Source organism: Telopea speciosissima, chromosome 4 (assembly GCF_018873765.1).
Source record: "Telopea speciosissima isolate NSW1024214 ecotype Mountain lineage chromosome 4, Tspe_v1, whole genome shotgun sequence".
Taxonomy (NCBI): domain Eukaryota; kingdom Viridiplantae; phylum Streptophyta; class Magnoliopsida; order Proteales; family Proteaceae; genus Telopea; species Telopea speciosissima.
Genome location: NC_057919.1, coordinates 66,405,698 through 66,419,341, shown reverse-complemented (window position 1 = coordinate 66,419,341; position 13,644 = coordinate 66,405,698). Strand labels below are relative to the sequence as shown.

General features: G+C 38.7%; 1 protein-coding gene across 1 annotated transcript in view; it reads left to right on the top strand.

The window, feature by feature from the left end:
* Nucleotides 1-13,644, top strand: part of LOC122658412 (nodal modulator 3) — a 58,766-nt gene that overhangs the window by 14,799 nt on the left and 30,323 nt on the right. Inside the window, exons 4-10 of the mRNA XM_043853359.1 lie at nucleotides 216-272; nucleotides 1,464-1,528; nucleotides 1,610-1,779; nucleotides 2,269-2,330; nucleotides 2,460-2,543; nucleotides 5,331-5,490; nucleotides 12,597-12,712. Of these exons, the coding sequence (XP_043709294.1) occupies nucleotides 216-272; nucleotides 1,464-1,528; nucleotides 1,610-1,779; nucleotides 2,269-2,330; nucleotides 2,460-2,543; nucleotides 5,331-5,490; nucleotides 12,597-12,712 (714 nt within the window). The remainder of the gene's footprint in view (nucleotides 1-215; nucleotides 273-1,463; nucleotides 1,529-1,609; nucleotides 1,780-2,268; nucleotides 2,331-2,459; nucleotides 2,544-5,330; nucleotides 5,491-12,596; nucleotides 12,713-13,644) is intronic.

Genomic DNA, 13,644 nt, shown 5'->3' with positions numbered 1-13,644 from the left:
TGGTATTTAAGTCTTTGTAGGGGCTAATTTCTCTCTGGTATTCCTTGTTTTGCCTTTTCCTCCTTGTGTTCTCTCTTTTCTTTTATATTAATAGAACATTTTCTGCCATTCTTTTAAAGAAATCCTTGATATGTGTATTGTTATTAAGACATTTAGCCCAGTAGCACTGACTTTCTTTTTTTCCTCATCTCATATTAAGTACTTTCTGTCTGTAGGGTTCTTTTGTAATCAGAATCAAGGGACCAGAAGGATGGTCATGGGACCCAGATAAGGTAATCACATTATTATTATTATTTTTTAAGTAAGCATCACATTACACATTTACATTATGGTGCATGATTTTTGCCCCTATGGAAATCTGTTCTTAATGTATTAAAGAGGGCCCCCTAACTGGTGAAAAGTTGTGGCTGTCACTAATGGTCATTCCTGGCTTCTGAAAATGCAACTCTAGGAGGAGTTGATATAAGGGCATTGGATCCCAGTGGACCTGAAAAAGGTGTGACGCTGGGTTGGGCTTTGGTGAACCAACTGGTTGCTGCTCTAGTTAAAATATTGAGCCCATAGTTCAAAATCTCGTTTCGGTAGGCCATTTTGGTTTGACCGAAGTGAGCAAAATACCGAAATTTCTCCAAAACAGTGTATACTTTCCGTGAGTTTCACTTGGCCATTTCGGGGGACAAATAGCCAAAATGACCGAAATTTCGACGAAACAGTTGATGCTTGTGACCGAAATGTATGAAATGAGTGAAATTTTGGTGAAACAGTGCTGATTCTGGGTTTTGCCTCCTGTTTCGTCTCAGACATGTCGAAATTAGCATAGTTGTCAAGGCGTCGCTTAAGTGACCACCTTGACTTCCAGGCGCCTTGACAACTAGTGTCGCCTTGGTTGCCTAGGCACATGTTTTGGTTGCCTTGCGTCCAAGCCCCCTTCAACGCGTTGGTTCGCCTAGACGCTGTGACAACTATGGAAATTAGCAAAATTTCAGCGAGTTTTTGAACTATGATTGAGCCCCTTTTTTGTTTCCTAGTACTTCAGAATATCCACAGGGGATTTTTCTCTACTCTTCTCAATCTTCCCTTTATGCCACACTGACTTTCCATCATGGAATTAGACCAAGGAGAATCTCCATAGAAACTAGTCCTTCAGATTTTGCATGTAGGAGATCGAGACAGAGCCCCAGAGCTATGGGGAAAGATTTATCACATTACTCATTTACATAAAAGGGAATGATTTCATGAGTCAACTAATGAAAGAATTATGCTTGCTTGTTAACATAAGTCGGCCTGACTTTAGGTGTTAATTGTCTTAGTTAAAATTAAGAGATCATTTTCCCTACATTAAACCATTCTTATTCATAGTTTGCTAACTTTATTCTTTGTCTTTTTGTAATCTATATCTATGATAATTACTTATCTATATTCCCTTTCCCTGATTGTGACATAGATAATAATATTTTTTGCAGGTTCCTGTTGTCATTGATCAAGATGGTTGCAATGCAAATGCAGACATTAATTTTCGGCTTAAAGGGTTTGTCTTTGGAGGATTTCTTTTCCTGTGTATAGAGCAGAATTCTTGGTATTTCATCACTTATGAAAGTCATGTTTATAGGTTTATGTTATCTGGAAGAGTTTTGGGAGCTGTTGGTGGAGATAGCTGCTCCCTGAAAAATGGGGGGCCTTCCAATGTGAAAGTCGAGCTTTTATCCCTAGAAAATGATCTGATCTCTTCTGTTTACACGTCATCAGTGGGAAGTTACTCATTTACAAACATTATTCCAGGTTCTTGTTCTTATCCTTTTAAAATAATCAGATAACTTGGATTTCTATGGGGGAGGGGGGCTGGTTGATTGCCATTATTAAAGTGTCTCTCTCCTTGAGGGCCCACATGATCTTATAGCTTCTATGAGATTCTGTCTTTGGTTTCAGTAACACAATACTATAATATTGCCCGTTCTCAGAAGTCAGAAGAACAAAGAAAGAATCTCATCCTTCTGCATGTGCATTTAACTGTTAATTTGCTACAAAGATATTCTGACGATAAATGTAATGATGGATTATGTGAAAAATTAGTTCTTGTGTTATGTTTCTAGCATGATGTGCTCGTGCGATACAATGATTGAAGATGAGAACACTTCTCATAATTTCTTTCTCGTGTTTTTGATTTTGAGTTTTCTTTTATTGGTTTTCCTGATATATTATAATCACAGTTTTTTTTTAACAAAAAAAAAAAAAAAAAACTGTTCTAACCATTGCGGTACATCGTTGCAGGAAAATACAAATTAAAGGCTTCACATGCAGATTTGAGAGTTGAAGTCAGAGGTTCCTTGGAGGTTTAATACATATTTTATGGTTTCTTTTCTCAGTATATATATTCCTCATGTTCTACTCTTGTATCAATCTGACCAGATATATTGAGAGGTGGAAAGTATGTCACTGATATTGCATTAAAAAAAATGCAGGTAGAATTGGGATTTGGAAATGGCATGGTAGATGACATCTTTTTTGTCCCTGGTTATGATATTCAAGGGCTTGTTGTTGCTCAGGTAATGTTCTTAAATAAGAATCCGTGAATTCACATTCTTGTTTGCCTTGGTATTTAAAAATGCATTAACTTGAGATCAGCATAATGTTCAATATTTTTGGATCTGTTTACCATGCAGAAATACATCACTTTCAGTTATTTTGGGATCAACCTTTTGGCACCCCCCCAAAAAAAATTGTAATTAAAATTAAGCCCAAAAAACAGACTGAAGGATGAACATGCATTGGCATGCGTTGCTAGACTTGGGAATTAATGAAATGTTTTTTTTTTTTGGTCAGCAATTCACGTGGGCTACTTGTAATACCACAAAGTGTTGGGGGCTGGTTATAGCTTATTTTCTTTGTTGAGGTGCAATTAATGTCAAGATCGCCATGCTTTGTATGCCATTGTTTTGTGAAATCATAAATATCACTTTGGATGTGATGTAGGCACAGGGGTTCAATTTGTCCAATTTGGCAATTCAGCCAAAGTGGACACACTATCATCTGAATCTGATTCTGTTTTGGTTGGTTTAATGCACTGGACTTCAGTAAAGCCTTTTTAATGTTGCAAAATGCAACAGAGATAGCTGCTTTGTGGTCATACAGGCATGGGAAGAATTTATGGAGCCTAAATGAGCACAAGATGATCCTGGATCCATGGTATGCCGATGAGAAGTCAAGAAAAACATAAAAGCATGCGCCAGCTCTGAGATGGACCAACAAAGGCCCTTTGCATCCCATTCGACAAGGAAGCACATTTGATATCACTTTCCTGGAGTGATTCTGAAGAGTTTTTTGATTCTCCAGAGTGATTTCACTAGAATCATGTTTGGAACAAATTTGATTCTCCAGATCAATTCCTTGTCCTGTGTTTTTTGGGAAGCAAAAACCTTTTGGTTCTTGATCATAAGAATCTCTTTCCTCATTTTTTCAGGGATCATCTGAGGTATTGTAAGAATCACTTTTAAGAATCAAAGAAATGCTTCCCGGAAGAATCACTCAAGAATCAGACTGATATTGAACACCTGAAAAGACTGCAAAACATAGATATACTGATTTAAGAGCTACTAATTTAATCACAACATAATTGATTTGTTTCCTCCTGAAGCTTAGGAGTGCTGACTGCTGAGTGCTAGGCGCTCTTATTGTAGGTTGGGAATGTTGAACCAGCACCAGCTCATTATGACTATTGTGGACAACACTTGCATCATACGCATGTGAAAACCTACTTATTGCCTCTAAAACATACCCTCCAAATGAGAAGACCTTCCTTTTTTACTGCATGTGCCGAAAAGAAGAGGTCATTCAATTTTTTTTCATAGTGGAAAGGTTATTCACGAGGTTAGCAGCTTAACATGTTTTAACAAGTAACCTGAAGCCAAGAAATTCTTATGAGTCATGTCTAGTGTGGTTTCTTTTTGAGGCAAAGTGCTTTCTGTATAGAGCCTAGATATGGCCTAGTCATTTGTCTGTCATAGCTCCGAAACTCCCAATGCCATCTTTCTCATCTAACACCTTAGATTTCACCTTACGATTAACTTTGTGTTTTTTGCAACTAACAGAAGCTCCTGTACCAGTGAGGCAGTAACGTTGAAAATTCTGTTTGTTTTTGTCTGAATTTTACAGTCCACCAAAATCAGAAAGAAAAAGATGGGAATTCCACCTTGATGAGTTAACTTGTACTTCATTACTCCCATGTTCAACCACCTATCTATTAATATGATCCTTTGTTTCTCGTCGTACCAATGCTTGGTAAATTTAAGTTTAAGAGTACAGGCACAACTCATCTCAACTATACTCAGCCTTATCCCAACTAAATGGGTTCAGCTAAAAGTTTTAGAATACAGTCCTATTAATAAGTGGGCTGAGTATTGGTTGATGGATTCTGTGGTTTGGGCCGTTTGGCTGAATCAAGAGGCATGGAACAGTGCTTCCTCTCTCCAAGTAATTGTGGAGTAAAGACATTGATTTGCTTGTTAAGACTGAGATATTGGAAGAGGGAGGCTTGACATTTTACTTCTCTTGGGTTTGACTGCTCATTGATTACTCCTTTTCTTGAAGTATTCCGCAACTTTAGGAGGGCTGAGAAGAAGGAGAGATCTCCCGTTATAGGCGGCAAACAGAGATAGAATGGTTTTGAACATGAATTATCGGCACCTTGAACTGTACTATCGGAACTAACATGGTGGATTGTTGGTGCTATCCTGAGGGACGAAAAAAAGAAAGGAATAAAGAAAAGCGTCAAATTCTGATTAACATTGTTGTGGTTATTTGTTAGCTTTTAATTTCTTTTCATGAAAAGGGCGGGCCTTGATGCAACGGTAAGGTTGCTCCATTGCAACCTAGTGGTCGCGGGTTCGAGTCTAGAAACAGCCTCTCCTCAAAGCAGGGGGTAAGGCTGCGTACATTATGACCCTCCCCTGACTCCGCAGTGGCGGGAGCGTCATGCACTGGGTATGCCCTTAATTTGTTTTCCTGAGATCTTCAGTTAAGTGATAGTACTTCTGAAATAGAGCTACTGATACTACAAGTAAAGTTCTATGTTAATTGATTAAGCCATGCCATCTATATAGTTGATTATGAACTTATATTCCAGTTTGGAGTGACTGCATAGAAAATAAGATATAGGAAAATATGATGCCTTAGGTCATGCATAGAAAATAAGATATAGGAAAATTTGATGCCTTAGGTCATCTCCATATCTTAGTTGTTTTGTGCTAGATTCTGAAAACCTTGTCAATGCATGCCATGGTACCATATTTTTCTTGATTTAGCTAATGGAACCTAAAATTTTCTTTCTGTGGCAGGGAAATCCAATTCTAGGAGTTCACATTTATTTATCCTCGGATGATGTATTGGAGGTGGATTGTCCCCAAGGTCTTGGTGATGCCTCTAGTCAAAAGAAGGCTCTCTGTCATGCTATATCTGATGCTGATGGAAAGTTCACATTTAATTCAATACCATGTGGTATTGCTCTATCTGTTTTAATATTCACATTTTTTTTTCATATGCTTTTTTCCCCCAATACCATGTTCACTTTGTTGCTTCTTGCTACTTTATTTTTCTTTGATCATAAACACTCCAATTTAGTTGTGTCATGCCTATCATAGATTTTGTCAACCCCTACAGCATATTCTCCTAGCAATCCCTTTAATACCCTTGTTATTTTGGCACTTTCAATGTTAAAAATCATAGTCAGCCAAATATGCTTTCTCCCAGAGTGCTGTGCTCGTGTTTTTTTCCCAAGGCAAGTGATCTTCATCAATTGAAGTACTGAAGTCTTGTGGATCAGCAATAGAGGGAAGTCATCTATTGAAATTGATATTTTACATGTAAGTTAAACTTAGATCAGGTGCCTGCTTAGTTGGTCATGCAAACCAGATCTTATCTAAATAGCTATATCATTTTGGTGGTTCAAGCAAAGAAAGAGTAGTGGTTTAAAATCTGATGTAGGACAAAAGCTTGAAGCTTTTCCTGCATGCCAACAATGTTGACTAGCGGCCTCTCGAGATGAAATTAGCATGGTCATGGAGTTCTTTTGTCTACTCAATGGGAGAAAATCATCGAAGGATTTCTACGACTGATGGAAGATTAAGGCCAAAAGAAAAATCGATGGCAAAGAATAGAAGTTTAAGTATCAGCAGTCCATTATTCTTGATTAATTTCCATTTTGCATGAAGATAAAAAGGTACAATGAGGCCAGAAACGAGGCTAAGAAGATGGTGGGGCTGGCTAGGGCGAGGAAATATGAAGAGCTCTATATTAATCTAAACACAAAGGAAGGGAAAAAAGCTATTTATAAAAATCTAAAATGAGAGAAAGGAAGAGTAGAGATTTCAACCAGGTGATATGTATAAAAGGGGAGGATGGAAGAGTGTTGGTAAGGGAGGATGAGGACACTGTGAGGAGATGGGATGAGTCTATTTGTGAACTCCTAAATGGAGATAGTTCAAATATGACCGAACCGGTTAAACTCCATTAGTCATCAAAACACCACACATCTTAAATATGTACGAAAGGTTGGTGTGGCGGAAGTTAAAGAAGCTTTAAGAAAGATGAAAGTAGGCAAGACACCTGGTCCGGATGAGATTCCAGTTGAACTGTGGACGGCGCTAGGAGTATGTAGGGTATATTGGTTAACCAAGTTATTTAACTAGATTATGATCTCAAGGAAAATGCTAGATGATTGGAGGAGAAGCATTGTAGTTTTGGTCTACAAAAATAAGGGCGATGTCCAGAGCTACAATAACTATAGAAGCATAAAACTAATGTCTTACTATGAAACTTTGGGAGAAGATTATTGAAGCCCGTTTGAGAATAGAGACTCATATCTCGAAGAATCAATTTGGTTTTATTTTAGGTAGATCCAAGACATAAGCTATCTACCTACAAAGGAGGCTCATGGAAAGATGTAGAGCTAGCAAGAAGGATCTCTATATGGTCTTTATTGACCTTGAGAAAGCCTATGGCATAGTTCCTAGAGATTTAATCCGGCATGTTTTTGCAAAGAGGGGTGTCGAGTAAGTATATAGAGGTAATTAAAGATATATAAGAGGGTGTGGTGACTAGTGTGAGATCTGTGGGAGGCTAAGGCAAGGAATTCCCAATTACGTTGGGTGACGTCAAGGATCAGCCCTAAGCCTTTATTTGTTTGCGCTTATCATGGATAAATTAACCAATAACATCCAACACGAGGTACCGTGGTGTATGCTCTTCGCCGATGATATCGTTTTCGTGGATGAGACAACAACAGGGATTAACACTAAGTTAGAGATGTGGAGATCAACCTTGGAAACAAGGCTTTAAGATTAGTAGATCAAAGATGGAGTGTTTGTTGTGTAACTTTAGTCACACTATGATGGATGATGACATGGTGAAAATTGAGGTGAGAGAGATACCGCCAAGTAACTATTTCAGATATCTAGGGTCTATCATACACAAAGAAGGTGGCATAGATGATGATGTTTCACAAAGAATTAAAGTGGGATGGATGAAGTGGATTGGTGCGAGTGCGACCGGAGTACTATGTGACCGGCACATTCCTTTAAAGCTTAAAGGAAAGTTATACAAGATTGTTGTTCGACATGCTATGATGTATGGGGTGGAATGTTGGGTAGTTAATAAGTGCCATATAGCGAAGCTGTGTGTTGTAGAGATAAGGATGTTAAGCTAGATGTGCGGCAAAACTAGGAAGGATAAAGTGAGGAACAGACGTATTAGAGCTATTGTGGGAGTTGCCCCAATCAGTGACAAGCTCCGAGAATATCGTCTAAGGTGGTTTGGTCATGTGCAACGGAGGCCTGGGAATGCCCTAGTAAGGAGGAGTGATCTAATTCCGATTCAAGGGGCTAAAAGAGCTAGGGGCAGGCTTAAAATGACCATAGGTGAGGTTGTGAAGAATGACATGCATAGTTTGGGTCTTGTGCCAAGTATGACCTTAGATAGAGCCTATTGTAGGGGCAAGGATCCACATTGTCGAGACCATGTAGCTGAAATTTTCCTGATTTCCTGGGCTATTAGAAGTTTGGGTGCTACTCTGTTGATTAGATTCCAAGGTGTTGCTGGTTTTCTCAGTTCGCTTTGTAGGTTCCATCTATTATACTTATCCATCTTACGACAACTGGGCCTTGTATCTATGGTGGGGTCAGATTGAAGATGTTTCATGTAGAACTAGAACAGGGGTGAAGTTTGGAAGTGCTCTTGGAGTGTTTTGTGACTTATGTTTACCAGTGAAATATGAGGGATTTTTTTTTGGTGAGCCAGCTATAAGATCAGCCACATTTTATGCATTGTTTCAGAGTTGGCCAAAATTGAGTTGACCTATGTCCACTTCCATTGGAACTGCTATGATATTTACTTAACTTCCATAAATCATAGTGCTGCAAACTGAATCCTTACATTTTTAATAAAAATTATGTAGGAAAGGGGCTTCCTCAAGCTAGTTGTACTAGGAATAGGATTCCAAATTAAACATGGGAAAGAGAATGGAAGCAGAACCAAGAAAGAGTGGTCTAGTGTGTGCCTTGTGCTGGGAAATTTCTAGTCTGCACACTTGTATCCGCCACATGGCAGGTTGGATGGGGCTAAAATTTTGTGAACAGTAGAGTCGAAGCTGTCAATGTCCCCTGTCAAGCTTCAGGTCGAACAGAGTTTGCCAAGTGGCCAAACAAAACATTGAAAAATCTGGGACTTAAGGGCGCATGGACATTTATTTGTGGGTGCATTGATGTTGAGCATGAAATTTGATACATGGCCAATCCAGACCATTCCCTAGATATCCAATGGTCGGAATTGCCACATCACCTTTCCACATGGCGCAAATTATGCTGAACAGAAATATTTCTTGGAGTCTCAAGTACAGGAAATCATTTGCCTTTGTGTTATTGGAATATCAAACAGAGGAGAAAACTAAAGAAACTACGCGATGGTGGTTGCAGAAACAGAACTGTAGCAATTGGTGAAGTTGAGGCAGTAAGGACACTGGAATGGTGATTGATTGGATAGAAACTATGATTTATTATAGTGTCATGGTGAAAACTAATGGATGGAACAAGGACTATATTAGCGGGGCGATCTTATGCATAACAGACCCAATATTTATTTTGCTGCGGTAGAATAAAAGAATAAAAGAATAAATGCAAAACTGAATGTCAGAATCAAACTATCCCCCTTACCCGATCTGTTGAAGTAGAGAATTTCTGGAATTGCGCAGAACCAGGGAATTAAGAACTAGAAGAAGAAGAGAGGGATTTACACCTAATTCAAGAGGAAATCCATCCACTTATGATGGATTCACACAGCTGAAACATTAATACAGTAGCTTGCTGGAAAAGCCGAATTCAATTAATTGCTACAAGGGCCAGATTACATGTCTTTACATAGACTTCTAAAAATAAAATTTCTATTCATTGTGGGATTAATTTAATTCTTGATAGGTTTTAATAGCACTAGCATAGAAACTGAAAGGAAAAAAGAAAGGAGACTATTATCTCTCGTAAACTAGCAATGCAATTCTACTTTAAAGTCATAATCGAAATGTTACTGAGTACAGGTACTCAAGTCAATTCAACTAAGCCTTTTCTGAACCAAGGTTTTAGGTCTCGGTTTCGCCAGGCCACGAAACCGAGTTCTGCCGAGATCTTGCCATCTCGGCAAGTTGGTGTATTTTTTCCCGTCTGACTCGGTGGTGGGTTTCGATGGCCATAAGGCCAAGATAGGTCCTGAAACTTGACATCCACTCTATTTTAGGCCTTCTAAATACAATGGGAACATTAATTTTTACAAATTCAAACCCAAAATGGTACTTTGACTTCGGACCCTAGGTTGGTAGTCTACGGCTTAGGTGAGCTCTACCCTAGGCTATTCCACACAATATTTAGAACGCATATAATTAAAGTAGAGGTGTAAAACAACTTAATTAAGTATTAGGAATTAAAAAACATCAAACCATAAACCATTAAGCATTAGGTATCATATTTATAATTATACATGGTGATTACGAATATGATCAAGCTGTCAGACACTCGTTTGTTAATAATTGTTAAAAACTTGGAAAGAGACATAGATTAAACAAATACAAGCGTAAGTGTGTAACAAGTCTTACCATTTGAGAGTAGCTAATACTGAAACGAGTGTCGGGCCGAATCATCAAAACGACCATGTTGTTGTTGTTGTTGTGGAATCAAGCTTGTGACAACTCCCCTTAGGTACTTTTTTTTTTACCTAAAACTGTTCTTGAGATGCAATGCAGCTTCCTCTCTTGATGTTGAAGCTTCAATCTTGAATCTCCAAGCTTTAATCTTTAGTTGATGTGAGATTTGTCACAAAAAAAGCACCAAAACCCTCACTTGGAGGTGTTTTTCCCTCACAGCAGAGCGAGAGGCGAGATTTCGAGTTGAGGTTGAAATCTCGTCGAGACAATGCCTTTTTATACCCTTGGTTTGGTCTGGTTCGACTCAAGATCAAGATATAACCGAGATCTCGACCAATATCTTGCACAAATCCTGTATTGCTTACCATCTCGACTTGAGACTTAATGAAACTGAAATTTTTACGAGATCTCACCGAGATCTTGTACTATGTTCTGAACTAAATGGGTCGGCACATGAATCTTTATTTGCTATTAACTCTGTTTAGAATTTAGATGCACATTTCTTGTCAAGCAGAGCCATTCATATCTTTTCACTTCTTCCCAAGTCATTGTTAGTCTACACTTTAGTCTTTTAACACTTATGTTGTTTCGTGTTCTTTCTTTGTCGCTTAACATTCAGTTCCATTCAACATTATAGAATTTTCCTTTAAGCTTTAAAGGAGTACGTCGACCACACAACACTCTGGAGGCACCTCTCCACTTCATCCATCCTGTTTTAATTCTTTGAGAAACATCATCCTCTATATCACCTTCTTTATTTATGAAGTAGAGAGGTGCTTCAGCAATATTATGTGATAGACACATCTCACTAAAACTCAAAAGGAAAATTCTATAGGACAGTCATACGACCGGCTATGATTTATGGAGTGGAATGTTGGGCAATGAAGAAGCCTCATATAGATAAACTAAGTGTAGCGGAGATGTGGATGTTGAGATGGATGTGTGGTAAAATTAGGAAGAATAAAGTAAGGAATGGCCATATTAGAGTGGATTTGGGAGTAACTCCGATAAATGATAAGCTACAAGAAAGTCGCTTGAGGTGGCATGGCCACGTTCAACGGAGGCCTTGGGATGCTCCAATACGGATTAGTGATTTGATTCAGATTGAAGGAACTAAAAGAACCAGGGGCAGACATAAAATAACCCTAGGAGAAGAGGTGAGGAAAGACATGCATAACTTTGGCCTTGTATCAAGTATGACTTCGAATAGAGCTGATTGGAGGGCAAGGATCTATGTAGTCGATGTAGTTGGGATAAGGCTGAGTCTGTTGTTGTTGTCGTACCTCTCCACTTCATCCACCCTTATCTAATTTTATGAGTAACATCATCATCAGTTTCTCCTTTATTTATGATTGACCCTAAATTGCGAGAAGTCGAGAACTATCTATTGGAGGTATTTACCCACTATTTATCCTGGCCTTTTCACTTTCATCCCTACTTTTACTAAAGTTGCACTCTATATATTCTGGTTTAGTCTTGCCTATCTTAAAACCTTTATGTTCCCTTGCATTCCTCCATGATTTTAATTTGGCATTTATTACTTCTCTTGTTTTGGAAACCAAACCTATATTGTTGGTGAAGAGCATAGTTGTCAAGGCATGGCCTAGGCGACGCCTTGACGGGTGCCTTGGTCGCCTAGATGCTGTGACAACTATGGTTAAGGGCATAAAACATGGAAGTTCATCTTGTATGTGTGTTGTCAATTCATTCATTACTAATATAAAGAGAGTAAGAGACAAAGAGGAAATATATGTAATAGAGGAACAAATCTTAATAGTGAGTAGAGCTGACCCATGACATAACTGACAAAATAAAGCAGGAAACCAAAAGGTAATCAAAAGGTGGCTCGCAAGTGGGCCCACCAGCCTTAATGGGCTGGTGAAAGTGCTGCCCAAGATCTGGACAGGTGCTGTTAAGCCTTTCTCTGGGCTTTCTTAGCCCATGACCTACATCGCAAAAAATTTTGAATTTTAGTTTTGGAAATAGTTAAACCACTTCTGCTGAAGTTGTGTGTGTTCACATTAAGCGGATTAATTGCTGTCTATAAAATTGCTGTAATAATAGAAATTGTCAGTTAGAGGCAAATTCACATCTAAACCTTTTCACATCTTGTACCACTCTATGGCTTACAGGATGTGTTTCCATTTGCACTGGTGTAGTACACTAGGTACTCAATATAAAGGACTGTTGAAGATTTATCATTAACATGGAGAAATGTTACATATATGAAATGCGCCTCGCTAAATACAGGGTAGTATGCTTCTGGAATTTTTACTTCCATGGATTCTACCAGATCTTAGTTTCGGGCATTCTTGGTGGAATATCCTATTGGGTGGCATGTGACTGCTTTCTTTCTTTTTCTTAACAATTGTGATTTTCATATATTTGGAATTGGTGCTTAGTTGCTGTGGCATGGTTGCAGGGGCTTACAAACTTTTGCCTTTCTACAAGGGTGAGAATACAGTGTTTGATGTTTCACCCTCTTCGGTGTTGGTTTCTGTTGGGCATAGTCATCTTATTGTCCCACAAAAGTTTCAGGTATGACTCCTTGTTGCTTATGTTAGAATGGTTTGGTGCTTGTGTTGTCTTTATACAGTATTTGATGTTTCACCATCTTCGTTGTTGGTTTCTTGTTGCTTATATTGGAATAGGGTGGTTTCTGTTGGGCATAATCATGTTACTGGATAAGAATGCTTCTTGGGTTGAGGTTTGTTTCACAGTTGACAGTATGATCAAAGCATACATTTACTCTTTGGGGTTGGAGGATCTTCATGAATTGATTCAGTTGCAGCAAAGAGGCCTGTGCAAGGAGCATTCCAGCAGCTACCTGCGACTGCTTTTATTCTTCCAATTTTCTCTTTCTTTAACTGGTCACTAGCCCAGGTCATTGTTTCAGGAGCAAGGATCGAGGTTTCACTGAGATATCTTGGGTTTCGACCGAAACCTGGTCGAAACCTAGGTTTCGAGGCCCAAAAAATGGTTTTTTGACCATTTTTTCTGTTGTGCGGCCTATTTTTACCTTTTACATCTATTTCATGAATTAGTTTCACAAAAAAACCACCCAAAATGGTACTTGTAGTTTGGACGCAACTCTCGCAAGTTTGCTAGTGTATGCTGAATGCTGCGGTACACTAGCCCTATTATAAACATTGACTACATATAATTTAGTTACTAGAAATGTAAATGTGCAATTAAAACAATCAAAATATACATTAGGTTAGGGAAATACGAGTATACAACTCTCACCACTCACTACCACATGGAGTTCCTTGGTGGGTCTAATTCTCGAGCTGTGTACCACTGAAGATGTCGGTGACGCTCCTCCGAAGGCAGCACATATGTATCCCATGACATATTTATTCCCTACACTATGTCTACGTACCAATTCTTCCAAAAATTAGATTTGGGAAAAACCATTGCCTTCAAGTTCCAATCACGCAAATCCAAGCTGTAGAAGGGTTGAGTGAGTA